Source organism: Papilio machaon, chromosome 3, assembly GCF_912999745.1.
Source record: "Papilio machaon chromosome 3, ilPapMach1.1, whole genome shotgun sequence".
Lineage (NCBI taxonomy): Eukaryota > Metazoa > Arthropoda > Insecta > Lepidoptera > Papilionidae > Papilio > Papilio machaon.
Genome location: NC_059988.1, coordinates 6,946,949 through 6,964,726, shown reverse-complemented (window position 1 = coordinate 6,964,726; position 17,778 = coordinate 6,946,949). Strand labels below are relative to the sequence as shown.

The 17,778-nt window shown below is 35.9% G+C and overlaps 5 protein-coding genes across 5 annotated transcripts; 3 read left to right on the top strand and 2 right to left on the bottom strand.

The window, feature by feature from the left end:
• Window positions 1–1,435: 1,435 nt before the first annotated feature.
• On the bottom strand, window positions 1,436–2,073 carry LOC106710325 (integumentary mucin C.1-like). The gene is made up of 2 exons (XM_014502343.2): window positions 1,997–2,073; window positions 1,436–1,914 (listed from the first exon to the last, which is right to left on the bottom strand). Exons 1-2 carry the CDS (start codon window positions 2,049–2,051, stop codon window positions 1,436–1,438), a joined length of 534 nt encoding a protein of 177 aa, XP_014357829.2. The 5' UTR covers window positions 2,052–2,073.
• Window positions 2,074–4,975: 2,902 nt separating this feature from the next.
• On the top strand, window positions 4,976–5,583 carry LOC106710324 (salivary glue protein Sgs-3-like). Its single transcript, XM_014502342.2, has 2 exons — window positions 4,976–5,030; window positions 5,114–5,583. The coding sequence occupies exons 1-2, from the start codon at window positions 4,976–4,978 to the stop codon at window positions 5,581–5,583; spliced, it is 525 nt and encodes a 174-aa protein (XP_014357828.2).
• Window positions 5,584–9,005: 3,422 nt separating this feature from the next.
• Window positions 9,006–10,211, top strand: LOC106710375 (protein obstructor-E-like). The gene is made up of 6 exons (XM_014502394.2): window positions 9,006–9,083; window positions 9,209–9,315; window positions 9,407–9,527; window positions 9,619–9,819; window positions 9,910–9,979; window positions 10,071–10,211. The coding sequence occupies exons 1-6, from the start codon at window positions 9,041–9,043 to the stop codon at window positions 10,207–10,209; spliced, it is 681 nt and encodes a 226-aa protein (XP_014357880.2). The 5' UTR covers window positions 9,006–9,040; the 3' UTR covers window positions 10,210–10,211.
• Window positions 10,212–12,209: 1,998 nt separating this feature from the next.
• Window positions 12,210–12,831, bottom strand: LOC106710323 (protein obstructor-E). Its single transcript, XM_045686629.1, has 3 exons — window positions 12,618–12,831; window positions 12,457–12,526; window positions 12,210–12,348 (listed from the first exon to the last, which is right to left on the bottom strand). The coding sequence occupies exons 1-3, from the start codon at window positions 12,829–12,831 to the stop codon at window positions 12,210–12,212; spliced, it is 423 nt and encodes a 140-aa protein (XP_045542585.1).
• Window positions 12,832–15,295: 2,464 nt separating this feature from the next.
• Window positions 15,296–16,650, top strand: LOC106710322 (protein obstructor-E). Its single transcript, XM_014502340.2, has 6 exons — window positions 15,296–15,341; window positions 15,415–15,491; window positions 15,723–15,840; window positions 15,949–16,149; window positions 16,319–16,388; window positions 16,494–16,650. Exons 1-6 carry the CDS (start codon window positions 15,296–15,298, stop codon window positions 16,648–16,650), a joined length of 669 nt encoding a protein of 222 aa, XP_014357826.2.
• Window positions 16,651–17,778: the final 1,128 nt, after the last annotated feature.

The window sequence follows — 17,778 nt, the reverse complement described above, 5'->3', positions numbered from 1 at the left end:
TGGTGTCAGCCGATGTAGATAATGACTTTTATGCGGGAGGCTCACTGTATTTTTAACATAACAATAAACAAAACTAGAACGTCATCACTATAGATTAAGTGAGTCAAATACGCATAAGAATAACTGAAAAGTTAATACTGAGAACTTGATCAGATTTACATGTCACAACATCACAACCTTTCAAACAAAGGAAAAGTTATCAAAATCGGTTAAGTAACCATCTAATACTTCGTTACCAGCATTTATTTTTGCGCGGTCGCTCGACGCTACTGCATTTTTTGGTTGTGCGAAGGATTTAATCTTTTGATATCTTCTAAACTAGTGATCAGAATCATAAACCACGAGACAAACACAGATGATAGATATATGCCACTATAGCTTTTTTAGCATATTTAAAGACTAGATTTCGCCCGCGACACCGTCCGCGCGGAATTAAAAAAAAAATTTTAAGTAGCCTATGTGTTCTTCCAGACTATTTAACCGTTTTGAAGATACCTTCAAACAAACATCCATCCATCCATCCTTCCATCCATCCATCCATCTAAATATTCTTATCTATATATATAAAAGAAAGTTGTGTTAGTTACACTATTTATAACTCAAGAACGGCTGAATCGTTTTGACTGAAAATTGGTGGGCAGGTAGCTTAGAACCAGGAAACGGACATAGGATAATTTTTACACCGTTTTCTATTTTTTATTCCGCGCGGACGGAGTCGCGGGTAAAAGCTAGTTTATAATATTAGTAAGATTTACAATTCGTTCATACATCAATATTATATAGATCCTATACTTAAGCCAAGAACCCAATATGTCCTTTTCTTTATTAAGGTTATTGCAATTTTTGGTTGCGCTAATTTTAATATTTTGATATCTTCTAAAATATTGATCAGAGTCATATAGTTTAAAAGACAATTATATACTACTGCAGAGTTTTATTTATAACATTTAAAGATCTACAATTAATTCATACATGTAGCCTACGACATATAATTGACATATAATTGTTGCACAATTTTCTTGTACAAATTTTGGTAGACAAAAATCTAAAAAATTAAATTAAAATGGCATTATTTTGACTATCATTGTAATGTATGTTAATCTCGGCTAGTGTAGAAGACAGCATATCTTACAAGATTAAAAAAAATTAGTTTGGATCTATTATTTTTTGTAAATAAAAATTTAGTAGTTTGTGTTTGTTGAACACGACGAAAACTTGTGACAGATTGCATGTAAAGTACATAGAGTTCTACTGTTTTTACTCAACTCAACTCAAGTATTTTGAGTGATTACAAGTGTTTTGAGTTTAAATTTTGTTCCCTTAAATTTTAAAATCTTAAAACAATACGTAATAATTACAAAAGGTATTTTTAAAGAATAATTTATTTAAGAAACATTAATTAGGACATTCTTAATCATAAATGTATTGATAAAATTTAGCTACGTGCACTACAAGCGGGCACGTTGTCTGAGCGCTCGCAGGTCTTAGTCTGGAAGTTGAAGCCGAGCCCCGACGGACAGACCATCAGGATGTACACTCTGTTGTTGCACATCAGGAACTGGTTGCAGCCGCCCACGCTAATGGGGTAAATATCACCGTTCGAGCAGTCAGTCTTGGGAGCGGCCGTTGAGGTGGAGGGCGCCACCGTCGTAGTAGTGGTAGATGTAGTAGGGGCAGGTGTCGTGGTTGTCGTGGTTGTCGTGGTCGTTGTCGAGGGGATCTTCTGCTCGATGCAGGGTACTTTGGGCGCTGCTGTGGTGACGCACGGGTTACTAGTCGTGCTCGTGGTGGTCTCCTGCTTGGCGACACAAGGTTCGGGCGTTGCCGGCTGACAAGGCGGTGGCGATGATGGCGGGGGCGATGATGGTGGGGGCGCCCTCGAGCTTGCACAACCACACGCTGGCTTGCCATTTACTACAAACAAAGTAAAAATATAATGAATTATACAGAAAATGTAAAACATACATTGCTCATGTATTTAAAGCGTGTTACTAACCCGAATGCATGGCAAGCGCCAGCAGTAAAATGGAAAACAAAGTTTTCTTGAACATGGTTGTTGTTGTAATGCTGTGAAGCTCTGATGTGAACTGTGACTTGTGTTCAACTTACATTGTATTTATACCAATTATAGATTAATTGCAACTTTTGCAATAATAATTACAAATGCGTTAACGGGAATCGTTACGTGTTTTGAATTCCATAAGTTTCGGTAATATGTCATTAATGAATTCAATTAGTAGAGAAAAATTAAAAAGTATCTTTTCTTATGTTTAGCGTTATTGTTTTTCAGATTTTATGTTATGTCACCAAAACGATGTATCTAGCTTTGCTTGGATGAATAAGCAAGTAAAAAAAGAATATCTAGATTTCTCATTGGTACAAACATTGTTGAAAGTATTTTAAAAAATCTGTTTTTTTTAATTTAAAATTTTGATTGTATTCACAGATTTTTGGTCATTTTCCTTTGGGTTTGTTTAGTCAGGGTTTAAGAACTATTGATGTCCCAAATGTGAATTTACCACTTTTTCCTCTTACCATAGATTTCTGAGACCAAAATCATAAACATATCTATAAAACATATCCATGTCATTATTTTTGACAAAACAGAGATAACAATAGCAACTTTTATATGTGGGTTTAAATTCAAAGATTTCGAAAAAAGTTAATTTAAGATAGTATTATTTTATACCATAAGGTGGCAAACGAGCAAACGGCCACCTGAATCCGCATAAATAGCGAAGCAACCGCTGCCAATAGACATCCGCAATTGCAGATGTGTTGCCAACCTTTAATAGCGGGAGGAGAGGACGCACAGAAAGAAGATATCTTAAGTCACATGTGGCCTAAGCGCATTTTCAAAAATATCAAAAAATTTACCCGACTTGTCTCATAGCAGCTTGGTTCATTTTTTTAAAATCTTTTGTATGGCTGTCAGATTTTCGTTTTCGTTTTCCGACATTTTAAATGTCACCAAAAACTCCAAAAACGAAGAGAACGTTTCGGAGTTGCCCGGTAACGTGCGGTGCTTGCTACATTCCTATCCCTGGCTAGCCTACAGCGCAAGTGTCCATCAGCTGTTCTGACGGTTTCAACGACGCTCACTTTTCAATAAACAGTATTTTTCAAACGTTATCCCAATTTCCTTTTGTCCAATTTATTAAAAATGTCCTTTAATTTTAGTTCGATGGTTTCGAGTAAGCTCTTTATCGATCATCATCTAAGAGAAGAGAATCATTTGCGAGTTGCAGCTTATTCATTTGTTTAACAGATGTTAATACGATTTTTTTATAATTTCAGACTCGAAAAGTTGTCTGATTAATGAAGTACAACACTATTTGTCTGATATAATTTTTTTCTGCATCCAGGCAGAAATAATTTTCAGACAGAATGATAAGGAAAATATCGGTAAAATTTTTCAACACGTTCAAAATGGTTTCAACACATAAGATGCTCACACTTTCTTTTGAAATATGATTATTTCGCATCAACTGACCAATGTTTACTTGAAAACAAGATTTCCAGACTTTTCTCAAATGGTGTCCGTGCGACGCTTGTGGTGTCTGAAAATTGTGTTTTCAGGAACTAAAATTTATCGTTCAACTAAATTCTGAAAATCAGACAGATTACGATGAAACAGTTCGGTAAAATTTTTTGACAACTTCGAAAATGCGGTCAGGTCAGTCGCAGAAAATTTCTGAAATTAGTAATTTTGCAATACGTTTTAGTAAGTTATTTTACGAGTTGTTAGTAATTTTACGATTGAAACTGTATAAAATCGATAGATTATACAGTTTTCATCATAAAACGACAAGACAAAATATTTGGTCGTGGGCTCTCGTACTATAACTGTTTTTAAATTCGCCAGCATGTAAAAAGAAATTGTTACCAATTCTCACATTCACGGCGAAATGTTTAACCATTAGCCTTTTCCAACAGCATATTCTAACAAATTAGTATCTTTTATTATCGCTTCGGCATTTGTATAGTAAAAGCACTTACAACTTGCACGAATTGGGACGGCTTTCATAAAAACACACAACCACTTGAACAAACCAATTGAATGAGTGAAATAAAAATATTCCTTTTTGGCAATTTCTATTAATATTAATATTTACTCTTAAGTATTTAATATTTAAGTGCCCTTAAATAAAAGTCGCCTTTTGTTAATTGCTGTTTATTTAGCACAACAAAGTCTGCCAAACTATGACTAAAAACTAGATTAGTTTTTTTTCAGTATATGAAAAAAAAATTGAGTACCATTATACTTAACAGTGAGTAGTTTCCGAAATAACAATGCTTTGTTGGGTGCGGATTTGTAATTGCGGATGTCTATGGGCAGCGGTCGCTTCGCTATTTAGGTGGATTCAGGTGACCATTTGCTTGTTTGCCACATTATGATATAAAAAAATACTATCTTAAATTCACTTTTTTCGAAATCTTGGAATTTAAACCCACATTATAATAAAAAATGCTATTGTTATTGCTGCTGTTTTGCCGTTTTGTCAAGAATAATGACATGGATGATAAGATTAAGATGGAAGGAAATCAATAGTTCTCAAACCCAAAGTAAAAAGAACAAAACCTGTGAATATAATCAAAATTTTAAAATTTAAAAAACTAAATACTTTCAACAATCTTTGTACCAATGAGAAATTAGATATATATTCTTTTTTACTTGCTTATTCATCCATGCAAAGCTAGTTACATCGTTTTGGTGATATAACATAAAAGCTGAAAACGCAAACTCTAACACAATGCACAAGAAAAGACACTTTTTAATTTTTCTGTACTAATTGAATTCATTAATGACATATTACCGAAACTTATGGAATTCAAAACACGTAACGACTCCCGTTAATGCATTTGTAATTATTATTGCAAAAAATGCAATTAATCTATAATTGGTATAAAAACAGTGTAAGTCGAACACAAGTCACAGTTTACATCAGAGCTTCACAGCATTACAACAACAACCATGTTCAAGAAAACTTTGTTTTCCATTCTACTGCTGGCGCTTGCCATGCATTCGGGTTAGTAACATGCTTTAATACATGATTAATGTATGTTTTACATTTTTTCTGTATAATTCATTATATTTTTACTTTGTTTGTAGTTAATGGCAAGCCAGCGTGTGGTTGTGCAAGCTCGAGGGCACCCCCTGCATCATCGCCACCGCCATCATCGCCACCGCCTTGTCAGCCGGCAACGCCCGAACCTTGTGTCGCCAAGCAGGAGACCACCACGAGCACGACTAGTAACCCGTGTGTCACCACAGCAGCGCCCAGAGTACCTTGCATCGAGCAGAAGATCCCCTCGACAACGACCACGACAACCACGACACCGGCCCCTACTACATCTACCACTACTACAACGGTGGCACCCTCCACCTCGACGGCCGCTCCCAAGACTGACTGTTCGAACGGTGATATTTACCCCATTAGTGTGGGCGGCTGCAACCAGTTCCTGATGTGCAACAACAGAGTGTACATCCTGATGGTCTGTCCGTCGGGGCTCGGCTTTAACTTCCAGACTAAGACCTGCGAGCGCTCAGACAACGTGCCAGCTTGTAGTGCACACAGCTAAATTTTATCAATACATTTATGATTAAGAATGTCCTAATTAATGTTTATTTCTTAAATAAATTATTCTTTAAAAATACCTTTTGTAATTATTACGTATTGTTTTAAGATTTTAAATTTAAGGGAGTTAAATTTAAACTCAATTGACATAATACATGAGTTATTACAATGTTACAAGATATAAGTAAAAACAGTAGAAGTATATATAGTTGCACTTTACATACATTCTATCGCAAGTTTTCTTCGACCTCTTCAACCAAACGCAAACTGCATTTTTTTTCTAAAAAAATTAAATCAAAACCAAACTAATCATTTTTTTATCTTTAAGATATGCTTTATTTTACACCAGCTGAGCTTGACATGCATTGCAATGCTAGTCGAAATAATGTCAATTTTATTTTTAAGATTTTTACCTACCAAAATTTTATGATTGTAATTTCAAAATCTTCCAATTTAGAGCCTCAAGTTTTAATTAAAAATTGTCGTCGACATATTTAAATGAAACTTGTACAAGAAAATTGTGTAACAACTATGTACAGAATATAATATTTTCCCGGCGAAATCTAATCGATATATGTACTTATATATTAATAATATTGGAGTATCTGTATGTATTATTATCAAAATTGTATACGTGATGTATATTTCCAATACATTATGTGTACAAAATATGATTAAATATGACAAATAAGAATAATAAAAAATTTATAAATAACAAAAATACACATTTGAAATCTTTTTCAGTATATCTTTCTGTCTGTCCACAAGCCTGCTTTTGTTCCGGGTAATCTCTGGTACGACTGGTACGATTTTGACGGGATTTAACAAGAAGTAGTTGATGTTGCGCACGACCGCTAGTTATCAATGATTGAAGTATTTTGATTCTTATGAAATGACCATTGTACCTCTATATATTTGTAAGGACGATATTATAGTTAACGATAATATCTAACGTGTAACGATGGCTATTTATCTGTGTCGGCAATGTATCAATCTGTGTCATCCAGAATTACCCTGTCCTGTAAACTTCGTACTAATGATTGAATGGAATCTAGTGGCTATCTCTAGTGTTCAGGGATTATTCTGAATTATTGATAGTTATTAAAATGTTACCTCATTGTGTTAAAAGTATAGTACTATATATATTTAACTAGCTTTTGCCCACGACTACATCAGCGTAGTAAAAAAACTTGGTAAGTAGCCTATGTGCTCCTCCAGACTATGATCTACATGTATGCCAAATTTCAGAAAGATCTATGCAGCCGTTTTGGAGGTACCTTGTAACAAACTTCCTACCAAGCATCCAAACATTCTAATTTATTATAAACTAGCTGTCGCCCGCGACTCCATCCGCGAGGAATTAAAAAAAACTTAATAAGTAGCCTATGTGTTCTTACAGACTATGTTCTACATCTTTACCAAATTTCATCAAGATACTCGTACGTTAGAGAAGAAGAAAGATAAAAAGCGATGAGCTGTGAGACTTCCATTATGTCCTTTTTGTTTGTCAAATTATTTTAGCATAGCACTATAGTGTAAGTTAGTTTTTAGTTTAGGACCAATATACATCTAAACACCCCTAAGTTGGGGTAGGCTCCGAGCCCCTCGGTGGGGACGTATAGTGAGCTGATGATGATGATGATGATGATACATTTTAATTTTATTATAAAAAGATTCCAATTAAAAGACCACAATTTCACGATGTAGTGATGGTAAGTAACCGTCGTTATTTCAAAGAAAATGTCAGTAATATGCCTTATTTACATAACTAATAATAACTTGAATAAAGGATGGAACATTTAAAAAATGAAATCATTTTAGTTACATTTTATTTTAAATAAATAAATAAGTGTCGCTCTAAATTAATAATATAAATTAAAATATCAAATATTATGCACTACAAGCGGACACGCTATCGGAGCGCTCGCAGGTCTTGGTCTGGAAGTTGAAACCGAGCCCTGGTGGGCACACCATCAGGATGTACACTCTGTTGCGGCACATCAGGAACTGGTTGCAGCCGCCCACACTAATGGGGTAAATGTCACCGTTCGAGCAGTCAGTCTTCGGAGCAGCTGTCGATGTGGAGGGCGCCACTGTCGTCGTGGTAGTTGTTGTGGTTGTTGGTTGCTCACGGCAAGGTTCAGGTACTTTAGGAGCAGGTGTGGATGCGACACATGGGTTACTAGTAGTAGTCGTGGTCGTGGTCACCTCTTGTTTCACAACACACGGGTTTGATGTGGTGGGTGGTGGAGCATTTGTAGTTTGACAGCCACACGCTGGTTTTCCATTTACTATAATGGAAAGGAAGGAATAGTTAAGTATAAAAGAAGTGATGAGTTGTTGTTTTAAAAACTAATCACAAGAGATTATGCGTAAGACACTCGTGAGTATTCAAACCAAAGTAATTGTTAAAAAAGCTCCAATAATTTATATTACAGGATTAAATTACATATCTGTTCTGTAAAGCGACCTTTCTCTCAGTAAGGAATCAACTAAGCTAAATGTTAACTTACCTTGCATTGCTAATGCCAGCAAAACACAAAGTAAACTTGTTCGGAGCATGGTTGTTGTTGTTTTGAACTGTAAAGCCAACTGTACATATTCGTGTGTTTTAATTGTATTTATATTAAAATATTTATAAATGTAACTGTTTATTTTACCCGTTATAATTGTAATTGTCATTTAATACAATCAGATAAGAAATGATAATCATTACTAAGCATAGATGTTGGTATTTTTAAGTGACCCTAACAAGATGGTAAAAAGTAAAAAAATATAGTGTTAGAAAAAACAAACACCACGTACCCCTCATCCTCGCATAAATGATATGTGTAGCATCTCAATAGGCGTTTTATAAACTGTCAATAAGTTTTAAACGAAAAAAAAAATGATTGCAATTTTGTACATATTTTGTCAAACTCAATAAACTACTATTTAGACAAACATCGAGAGATCACCCAAAAATTTCTTAGGCTTTGTTGGTACTCGTTAGCCGAGCTTACTACTGCTTAAAGAATTTTTGAAGGTTTAATTTGATTACAAGTTCACGCAAACTTTTTGATTTGTTTTCGTTTCCGTATGGTTCATGTAGTATGTCGATAGACTTATTAATATCTGAGAGTTAAATTTTGATTTATAATAGGTAGCTAAAAGGAGAGTATTCTATTACTTAAGATGGCAAAGGAACAACAGGTTTTAAAGTTATTTTATCATCCGCTCATGATTACCGGATACGCTGCGGACCTTTACGAAAGTACGCACTGCTAGCTAGGAAATATTGCTAACATTTTTAATTTCTCGTATCTTTCTAATTATGTATTTAATATCAATTATCGTTAAATAACCGTATTCCAATTAATGCAATAAAACTAATTAGAAAGTTCGGTATAAATTACGCTTGCTTAACAATACAACCATCATTATTCAATTGTGTTTCTTGCGAAGACAATTAACAAAAAAAAATGTACTTCTTCATTATTTTAGCTGCTTTGTGTACGGCATCGTGTAAGTTTCTAATTTATTTTGATTGCACTAAACATTTCGAAGAAATATGCAAATAAAGGATTTTATTATATTTTGTGATATCCTGATATACTTGATAATTTAAATCGTTTCTCTGACATTTTCAGTCGCGGTGCAAGAAATACCGAATGGCGCTGTGGGTGACGAAGTGTGCAAGGAGTACAACACGTACTACAAGATACAGGGCAGCTGTGACTCCTACGTAGAGTGTAACGTGAGTGACGCCGCTTGTGAAGTTGATGTGTAACAATGTGCTATGTTTTATTAGCAGTTTAATGTACATGTTGAATTTTGAACGTTCGCAGGCGTACAAGGCGACGTACAAGACGTGTCCCGATGGGCTGTACTTCGTCCGTGACGTGCAGTGGCCCGCGTACCCGTGTGCGTACCCTTCGGACGCGCAGTGCGAATACAACGACCAACCTCGTACGTACCTGAGTGTTTGCTCTCACCTTAATCTTCACAACACTCTATATACAAACATTATCGTGACCTGTTGTGTTAATGTTTTTTGCAGAGCGAGCCATCTCATCTGCAGAGTGCAAGACACAGTATGGGTTCTTCGCGTCGCCGCTAGCGACCCGTTCCGACTGCGGAAAGTACCGCATGTGCGTGGAGGGCAAGGCCTTCGAGATGGAGTGCGCTATGGGTTTGGCCTTCAACCCCGAGACCGGCCGCTGCGACTGGCCCGACCTCGTGCCAAGCTGCAGCGCTGAAGGTACCCGCCCCTTTTCCCGTCTCATTCAATGTGCAGTACGGTAGTCAGCGGATGAACTGTTGCTGATGTTCCTCCCGCTTGTGCTTACAGAGTTCCTCGGCTTCAAGTGTCCGCCAGCAACCTACGACGAGTTCGGCAAGGCTTACGTGGTGAACTTTAGGTAAGTACTACTGTGCTGCGCTGCGCTGTGTGGGCGTATGTGGGTGTATAACCAATGAGCTGAGTATTGAGCGTGTTGTTTGTGTGCGCAGCATCCAGGGTAGCTGTCACTACTTCTTCTCGTGCATGGAGGGCGTCGCGCGTCTGCTAGTGTGCGACCGCGGCTTCGCCTTCGACGCTTCCGTCAACCGCTGCGTCGACGCCACCAAGGTGCAGTGCCAGGAGGGATGAGCAATCACATCATAATTTAATTCATGAATTAAATAACTTACTTATTTATTTATATAAATAATCAAACAATAAAAAGAGAATACAATCAAATCATACCAATTTTATTTCAACTTCCTAATTCTTGAAATTAAAAGCAAGGTTTCTAACAAACTATGTACTTAGAAATTTTGATGTATGTTATATTGAAAATACATAGAAACATACAAACATATCCGCTAAAATCGTACCCCCGGATATTCGGAACAAAATTAAAATATGCTTTAGTCTAAGTACTGCGATTACCAACGTAAAAAGTGGTACGAAGAGGCAAGCTGACGTGATATTATGCAAGAAGAAAGACATTTTTTACTGATTTAGCATACTTAAACTATAACTTATAACACTCGTAGCTAACTAGGGTGACGTAACGTCACGAAGCCTTGACCTTCAATAATAAAAGTCTCTACTTTCTTCTTCTCGGCCCATGCCTGGACTTGGAGGTTCTTTAAAAATGGTTAAATAAACTTTTTAATAATTATACACTTAGTGTGAAAATGTTTCGTGAAAACTTTTATTAAAAAAAAGAAATAAATTACGCCTAGAAGTTTCACATAGCAATGATAAATGAAGCAACATGAACATGTCAAACAAGTTTAACCGCGAGTTTTCACTGTAAGCCGTCAGAAAGAAATTTTAATATACTCATCACACGCGAAATCACCATCTCTAGTCATTTTTATAAATAAAACAGTGATATTTTTGTACAAATATTTCATCACTGGAAACTTACGGTGAAGCGAGTTATAATATCGTACCAAATATTTATTAACCACAGGGGCATTAAAGGTAGGTAGACCCAAGTAGGGTTGGCGACTGGCAGTCGACCGGCCGTAAAAACTTAAGCCAAAACTTCAAGGTTTATAAAACCTTGTGGGCCGACCCCACGTGAGTGGGAATAGGCCAGGGAGATGATGAGGGGCGCATGAAAGAATCATCTGTGACGCATAGTTAAGAGCTTGACTTAATCGTAATCTGCAAGAGCTTTTTCAATGCGCAACAATGTATTTCTTTATTTTCAGATTTAATATAAATATTTATCAAATGTTCTACAGTGAAATAAAACATCGATGGAACGTGCACTTATTATCTGCGAAGAAATTCAAAGACATGTGTGAAGTCAACCAACCCGCACTGGGCCAGCGTGATTGAATACCACCCTTACCATAGAACACCCTTAATATACCTTCACCTTTACCCTTCCTTCACCCTTAACATAGAATAGGCTTCGAGCCCCTCAGTGCGGACGTAAATATATAAGCTTACGAAATGCTCAAACTCTTTATAAGTGATGTTTAATAACAAAATCAATGTAATATTGCCATTACATAACTTAAATATTTTTCAGTTACACGTTGTTTCTATACCTGCTTATGTTTGTAAGTTAAATACATGTACGTGAGTATAATTTATCTTGATATAAAAAAATTATGAACATGATTTTTTTATTTCGGGTTCTAATCAATTGCGGGTTCGGGTTCGAATATAATCACCATACTTAATTTAAGAATACTTTAACAACTACAAAGCACTTCTTATTTGAAGCACTTGAATATTTATGTTTCTATAAGTTTAAATAAGTTTTTTAACATAGCAAGGATTCGATTTATTTTAACAGTAAAGACGAAATTTAGTTAAATTAGGAAGTTGAAATAAAATTGGTATGTTTTGGTTGTATTCTCTTTTTTTTATTTGATTATTTGTATAAATAAATTTTAATTTTGTTCCGAATATCCGGAGGTATGATTTTAGCGGATATGTTTGTATGTTTCTATGTATTTTCAATATCTTTTATTTAATTTTTAAATAAATTTCTAAGTACATAGTTTGTTAGAAACCTTACTTTTAATTTCAAGAATTGGGAAGTTGAAATAAAATTGGTATGTTTTAATTGTATTCTATTTTTATTGTTTGATTATTTAAATAAATAAATAAATAAGTTATTTAATTCATGATGTGATTGTTCATCCCTCCTGGCACTGCACCTTGGTGGCGTCGACGCAGCGGTTGACGGAAGCGTCGAAGGCGAAGCCGCGGTCGCACACCAGCAGACGCGCCACGCCCTCCATGCACGAGAAGAAGTAGTGACAGCTACCCTGGATGCTGCGCACACAAACAACACGCTCAATACTCAGCTCATTGCTCACTCTCGCCCATTGATTATTGCGGCACATACGCCCACACAGCGCATCGCAGCACAGTAGTACTTACCTAAAGTTCACCACGTAAGCCTTTCCGAACTCATCGTAGGTCGCTGGCGGGCACTTGAAGCCGAGGAACTCTGTAAGCACACGGGGGAACATCAGCAACAATTCACATCGCACTTGCCTACTGTACTGCACATTGATCGAGATGGGAAAAGGGGCGGGTACCTTCAGCACTGCAGCTCGGCACGAGGTCGGGCCAGTCGCAGCGGCCGGTCTCGGGGTTGAAGGCCAGGCCCATTGCGCACTCCATTTCGAAGGCCTTCCCCTCCACGCACATGCGGTACTTTCCGCAGTCGGAACGAGTCGCTAGCGGCGACGCGAAGAATCCATACTGTGTCTTGCACTCTGCAGATGAGATGGCTCGCTCTGCAAAAAACATTAACACAACAGGTCACAGTAATGTTTGTATATAGAGTGTTGTGTAGATTAAGGTGAGAGCAATCACTCAGATACGTACGAGGTTGGTCGTTGTATTCGCACTGCGCGTCCGAAGGGTACGCACACGGGTAGGTGGGCCACTGAACATCGCGGATGAAATACAGCCCATCGGGACACGTCTTGTACGTCGCCTTGTACGCCTGCGAACGTTAAAAATTCAACATGTACATTAAACTGCTAATAAAACATAGCACATTGTTACACATCAACGTTACAAGCAGCATCACTCACGTTACACTCTACGTAGGAGTCGCAGCTGCCTTGTATCTTGTAGTACGTGTTGTACTCCTTGCACACCTCGTCACCCACAGCGCCATTCGGTATTTCTTGTACCGCGTCTACAATTAGTGAAAATGTTCTTAATATCAATTACAATTATTACATTTATTTTAATTAATTAAAAATTAAAGTTACTTATTAAAACGGATAATATGTATAAAATATATAATATACTTACAGGCTACCGTCAAAAAAGCGGCAAAACAAATGAATGAACGCATTTTTATTTTTGTGAATGTTTCCAGGGGAAATTTCAAATTGAAAGTGTCGTTGTATTGTTGTGGAAACCTTTTATATAAATGAAACTAATGCAATTAAATTAAATTATAAATTACTTGACCATAATTACTGTATAGATAATTATTATTAATTCCAAAATAAGTAGGTAAATCAGCAAACAAGTTTAAGAATTGAAATCTTACGTAATTTTCAATACTATCTATAAAATTACAAAACAGAGATTTTTTTTTAATTAATATACTTAGAAAATAATAAACAAGAAAAAGTATATTGTAACTTCTTTCCTTTTTTATTCAACTTTAAAATCTCAAAAACGAAAAGTATATTTATCAGTGTAAAATTAAAATAAAAAAGTCCTATGGCCTATAGTCTGATTTGATTGCCTGTTACAATCAACTTTCACAAATTCAATATAAAGTCAACACATCCTTAAGAAAAGTAAGATTTAAGAAAAGAGAACTATCAAAGACTATCAATATCAGAGAGATTGGAAAAAATTCATTAATGTAACACACTATTTATTTGACTTTAGGTTATCTAAGTACTATTATACTTATGAAAATTTAAACGTTAAATATGAATGCAATGTGGATAGATGTTTTTCCTTATGTATATTACTTATCCATTTAGTTCTATATACGTCTATGACTCTATCTCCTACATTTAACAAGTATTTATGCATGATAAATAAAATCGAAGTGTCTGTATGAATTATATTCCATACATCCATGTGATGCATTTGCGTAGCTAATAACGAAAAAACATTATTTTTATATTTTGTTTGGCTGTTTATCTGTAGGTCTGTCCGCAATGCCGTCTTTGTTCCGGAACGGCTGGACCGATTTTGGTGGAACTCGAACGGGAAAGTAGCTGATGCACGTGGGCATGTTATAGGCCTTAGGACTAGGGGCCATATGACTTTTTTATTTTACACTGAGGAAATTACCGGCGACCGCTAGTTATCTAATAAAGTTTGCGGAAAGCGAATAGTTTTCATTCTTACTTTATCAGAAAAAAACATCAAAAAGATCTGCAACTTAGCAACTTAGGCCATCGAAATAACTATTCTATTTATATTTGTAAGTATTTATACATTTTAGAAATGTAAAAAACCCTAACCCACTTAATTATCAAGTCGTGGTGTAAATAAATAAATAATAATAATAATTAATAAATAAACCAATCGAAATTTAAACCAAACTAATAAATGTTTATAATTTTAAACAAAAACATATTGTTAAATGGTATTTTATAAGGAGAATTTATTTATTTTATATATTTGTGCCTTTTGCCGTGGAGACCTTCGAGCCTTGGGGTGCGGAAGCCCGTCAGCTGTTCAAGGAGATATGCGGACGTCTCATCGACGTCTCAGGGGATCCAAGGGCTGGCGCGCATTTCGGAAATGCCGCCAGCCTCTTGGGCACCTTACCCTACGAGCGCGGCGATTTGGGGTCGATTTTTTACATTATCTAGTTTTATTTTTAGTTTGCTATAAAGTTTATTCATAGTTTTTAAATACTAAATCATTAAAGTTATGTTATCTTTATAAGAATAAGGTCAATAAATAACAAAAAACATGAAAAAAGGAGAATTTTTATTCTTTATATTTAATAAACTATTATCACTTTTTTGATGACACAATGAATTTGTAGATGTGTTTCGACCGGTAGCTCAAACTAAATGTGGTAAGATAAAGTTGGAAATAACAATTGATGTACAGTACAATTGAAGATAAAACTTTGATATCAACTTTATCTAAGTACTTTTTGAGTTAGTAATGAAGATTTAACGACTTATTTTCATATAAAATATCACATGTTCTTAGCAAGAATATCACTCGACAGCTCTCAACTCTAGCTTACTACCAACAGCTCAAAACTAGCAAGATGTTCATCTTTGTTTGCATTGCAGCGCTGGCCGTGGCCGTGTCTGGTAAGTACTAACTAATCTTTAATTAATACTAAAATTATTTTTAGTAAAATTTACACTTATTTCTTTTCAATAGGCGATAGTGGCTACTGCGGCAATAAAAATGAATACGTCAAAATGGCCGGCAGCTGTGACAGCTTCTACGAATGTATTGTAAGTATTGTACCTTTTTTACCTGTTATCCTAGAACTGCGACAATCGCGACATTACAACACAACAATGAAAACACATAAATGAATTATGAATTATGAATTATTATTATGAATTATGAACATATCGCAACGTGAAATAAGATGTGTTTGTTGCTTCACATACGAGTAGGGTGTTTGAAATATACAAGTTATAAAACCACAGTATGTAAATTACTATCTTCACTTTTCTTAGGAATCAAATGAATTCGAAAGGACCTGTCCAGATGGTCTCTATTTCAATCCGGAGGCGCAGTGGCCTCAATATCCTTGCGGATATCCAGGCGATGTCGAATGCAGCGACGGCGTGCCCCGTAAGTCTTTAACAAAACAATCCCACAACAATCTTATTGAAATATGAGTGTTAATGGTATTAGTGTAAAAATGAACTACGTCAATTTATAATCTTTGTAAACTTGCAGAGCCGGCCAGATCTTCGGAAGAATGCCCCCACGAGTATGGATTCTTCGAGTCTCCACTGGCTACCAGCACGGACTGCGGCAAGTACCGGCGTTGTGTAGCCGGCGTCGCCTTCGAAGAGGAGTGTGCCCCTGGCCTCGCGTTTAACCCGGCCAAGGGTATTTGCGATTGGCCCTCCGAGGAAGCTTCCTGTAATGCTGAAGGTATATTGTTTTTATAGTTTATAGCCCTAACTATGTAAGTCAAATCAGTGGCAAACTACTGCTACTTAACTACATGTGAATACCTTTTAACATGGCTAAATGCCTAGTAAAGCTACTGATCCGATGTTATTTGTCTGAATAAAGTATTAATTTTTTTATTTTTTTACAGCTTTCATCGGCTACTCTTGTCCGCCTGGATCCGTCGATCAGTACGGATATGATATCACTGAAAACTTTGGGTACGGACTTTACAGTTACTTTTCTCTACTGCGCTCTCTTAATACCGCATACCGCGTATATTTGTGGTACTTCGACTATCATTTTTAACAACATGTGTGTTTCAGGCTGCCGGGCAAGTGCTACTCGTTCATCGCCTGCCACAGGGGCAACGCACGTCTGGTGAGCTGTGACCTCGGCTTCAAGTTCGACACCTCCGTCAACCGCTGCGTCAACTCTGATCTTGTCAGAACTGACTTCCAATGCGAGGAGCGCCACGCCTAATTCCCATTTAAAACTTGTATTTCAATGTTGTTTTTCTAAATAAACTTATGGGTGTGTAAAATTTTTTTTTTTACTTTTTAATAATACCAGCCAATAAAGTTTGATATAATCTTAAGTAAAATATAATAAAACGTTTGGTAAAACGGTATTATTTAAATAAAAGATTTAGGTAGAAAACAGTAAATAAAAGCTTTCATTGAGCTCAAGCCAACTAAAGTAAACTTACTCTTTGGCTCAAACTACGAAATGTTTGATATTTCTTTACTAAGGACTAGTTGCCGTCTATCAATTTATACATCAAAACTTTCACATTTATAATACTAGCTTTTACCCGCAACCCCGTCCGCGCGGAATAAAAAATAGAAAATGGGGTAAAAATTATCCTACGTCCGTTTCCTTATTCTAAGCTACCTGCCCACCAATTTTCAATCAAATCGATTCAGCCGTTCTTGAGTTATAAATAGTGTAACTAACACGACTTTCTTTTTTTATATATAGATTAGTTAGAAGTAAGATAAGATGTAAGTAGCAATAATTAGGACGAAATTAAGCACCTGGTGCAAACCTATGAAGGAACTTACATAACTAAGACAAAATAAATTCTAAAATCCAAATTTTTTGGCAATTGTAAAGCAATTGAATGGAATAAGGATGTGTTACAACTAGATATTTAAGCAACTACACTGACAGTAAACAAGAGATATAAGAGATTTTATTAACTGGCTAACTAACTAGCTGTCGAGGAATTAAAAAAGAACTTATGTGTCCTTCTAGGCTATGTTATATCCGTGCTGAAATTCATGGAGATCCGTTGAGCTGTTCTAAATCTGTTTTAAACATCCACACATCCATCCATCTAAACATTCCCATTTATAATATCAGTAAGATTTAAGTTGGTTTTTACTTTTAGATGGACAATATTTTGCACGTCATCGCAGAACATATTCAAAGTTAATAATGTTTACAAAAGTGTTGTTTTGATTGACTTATACTATCGGCTGTGGAAACTTGGACTTTGTCGTTATTATTTTGTTATGGCATAATTAAATTATTTCAAGCAAACGTAAAGTTCCAACAATGACATTTACAAAAAAAAAAAAAGTAGAAATTAAACTTATATTATTCTCA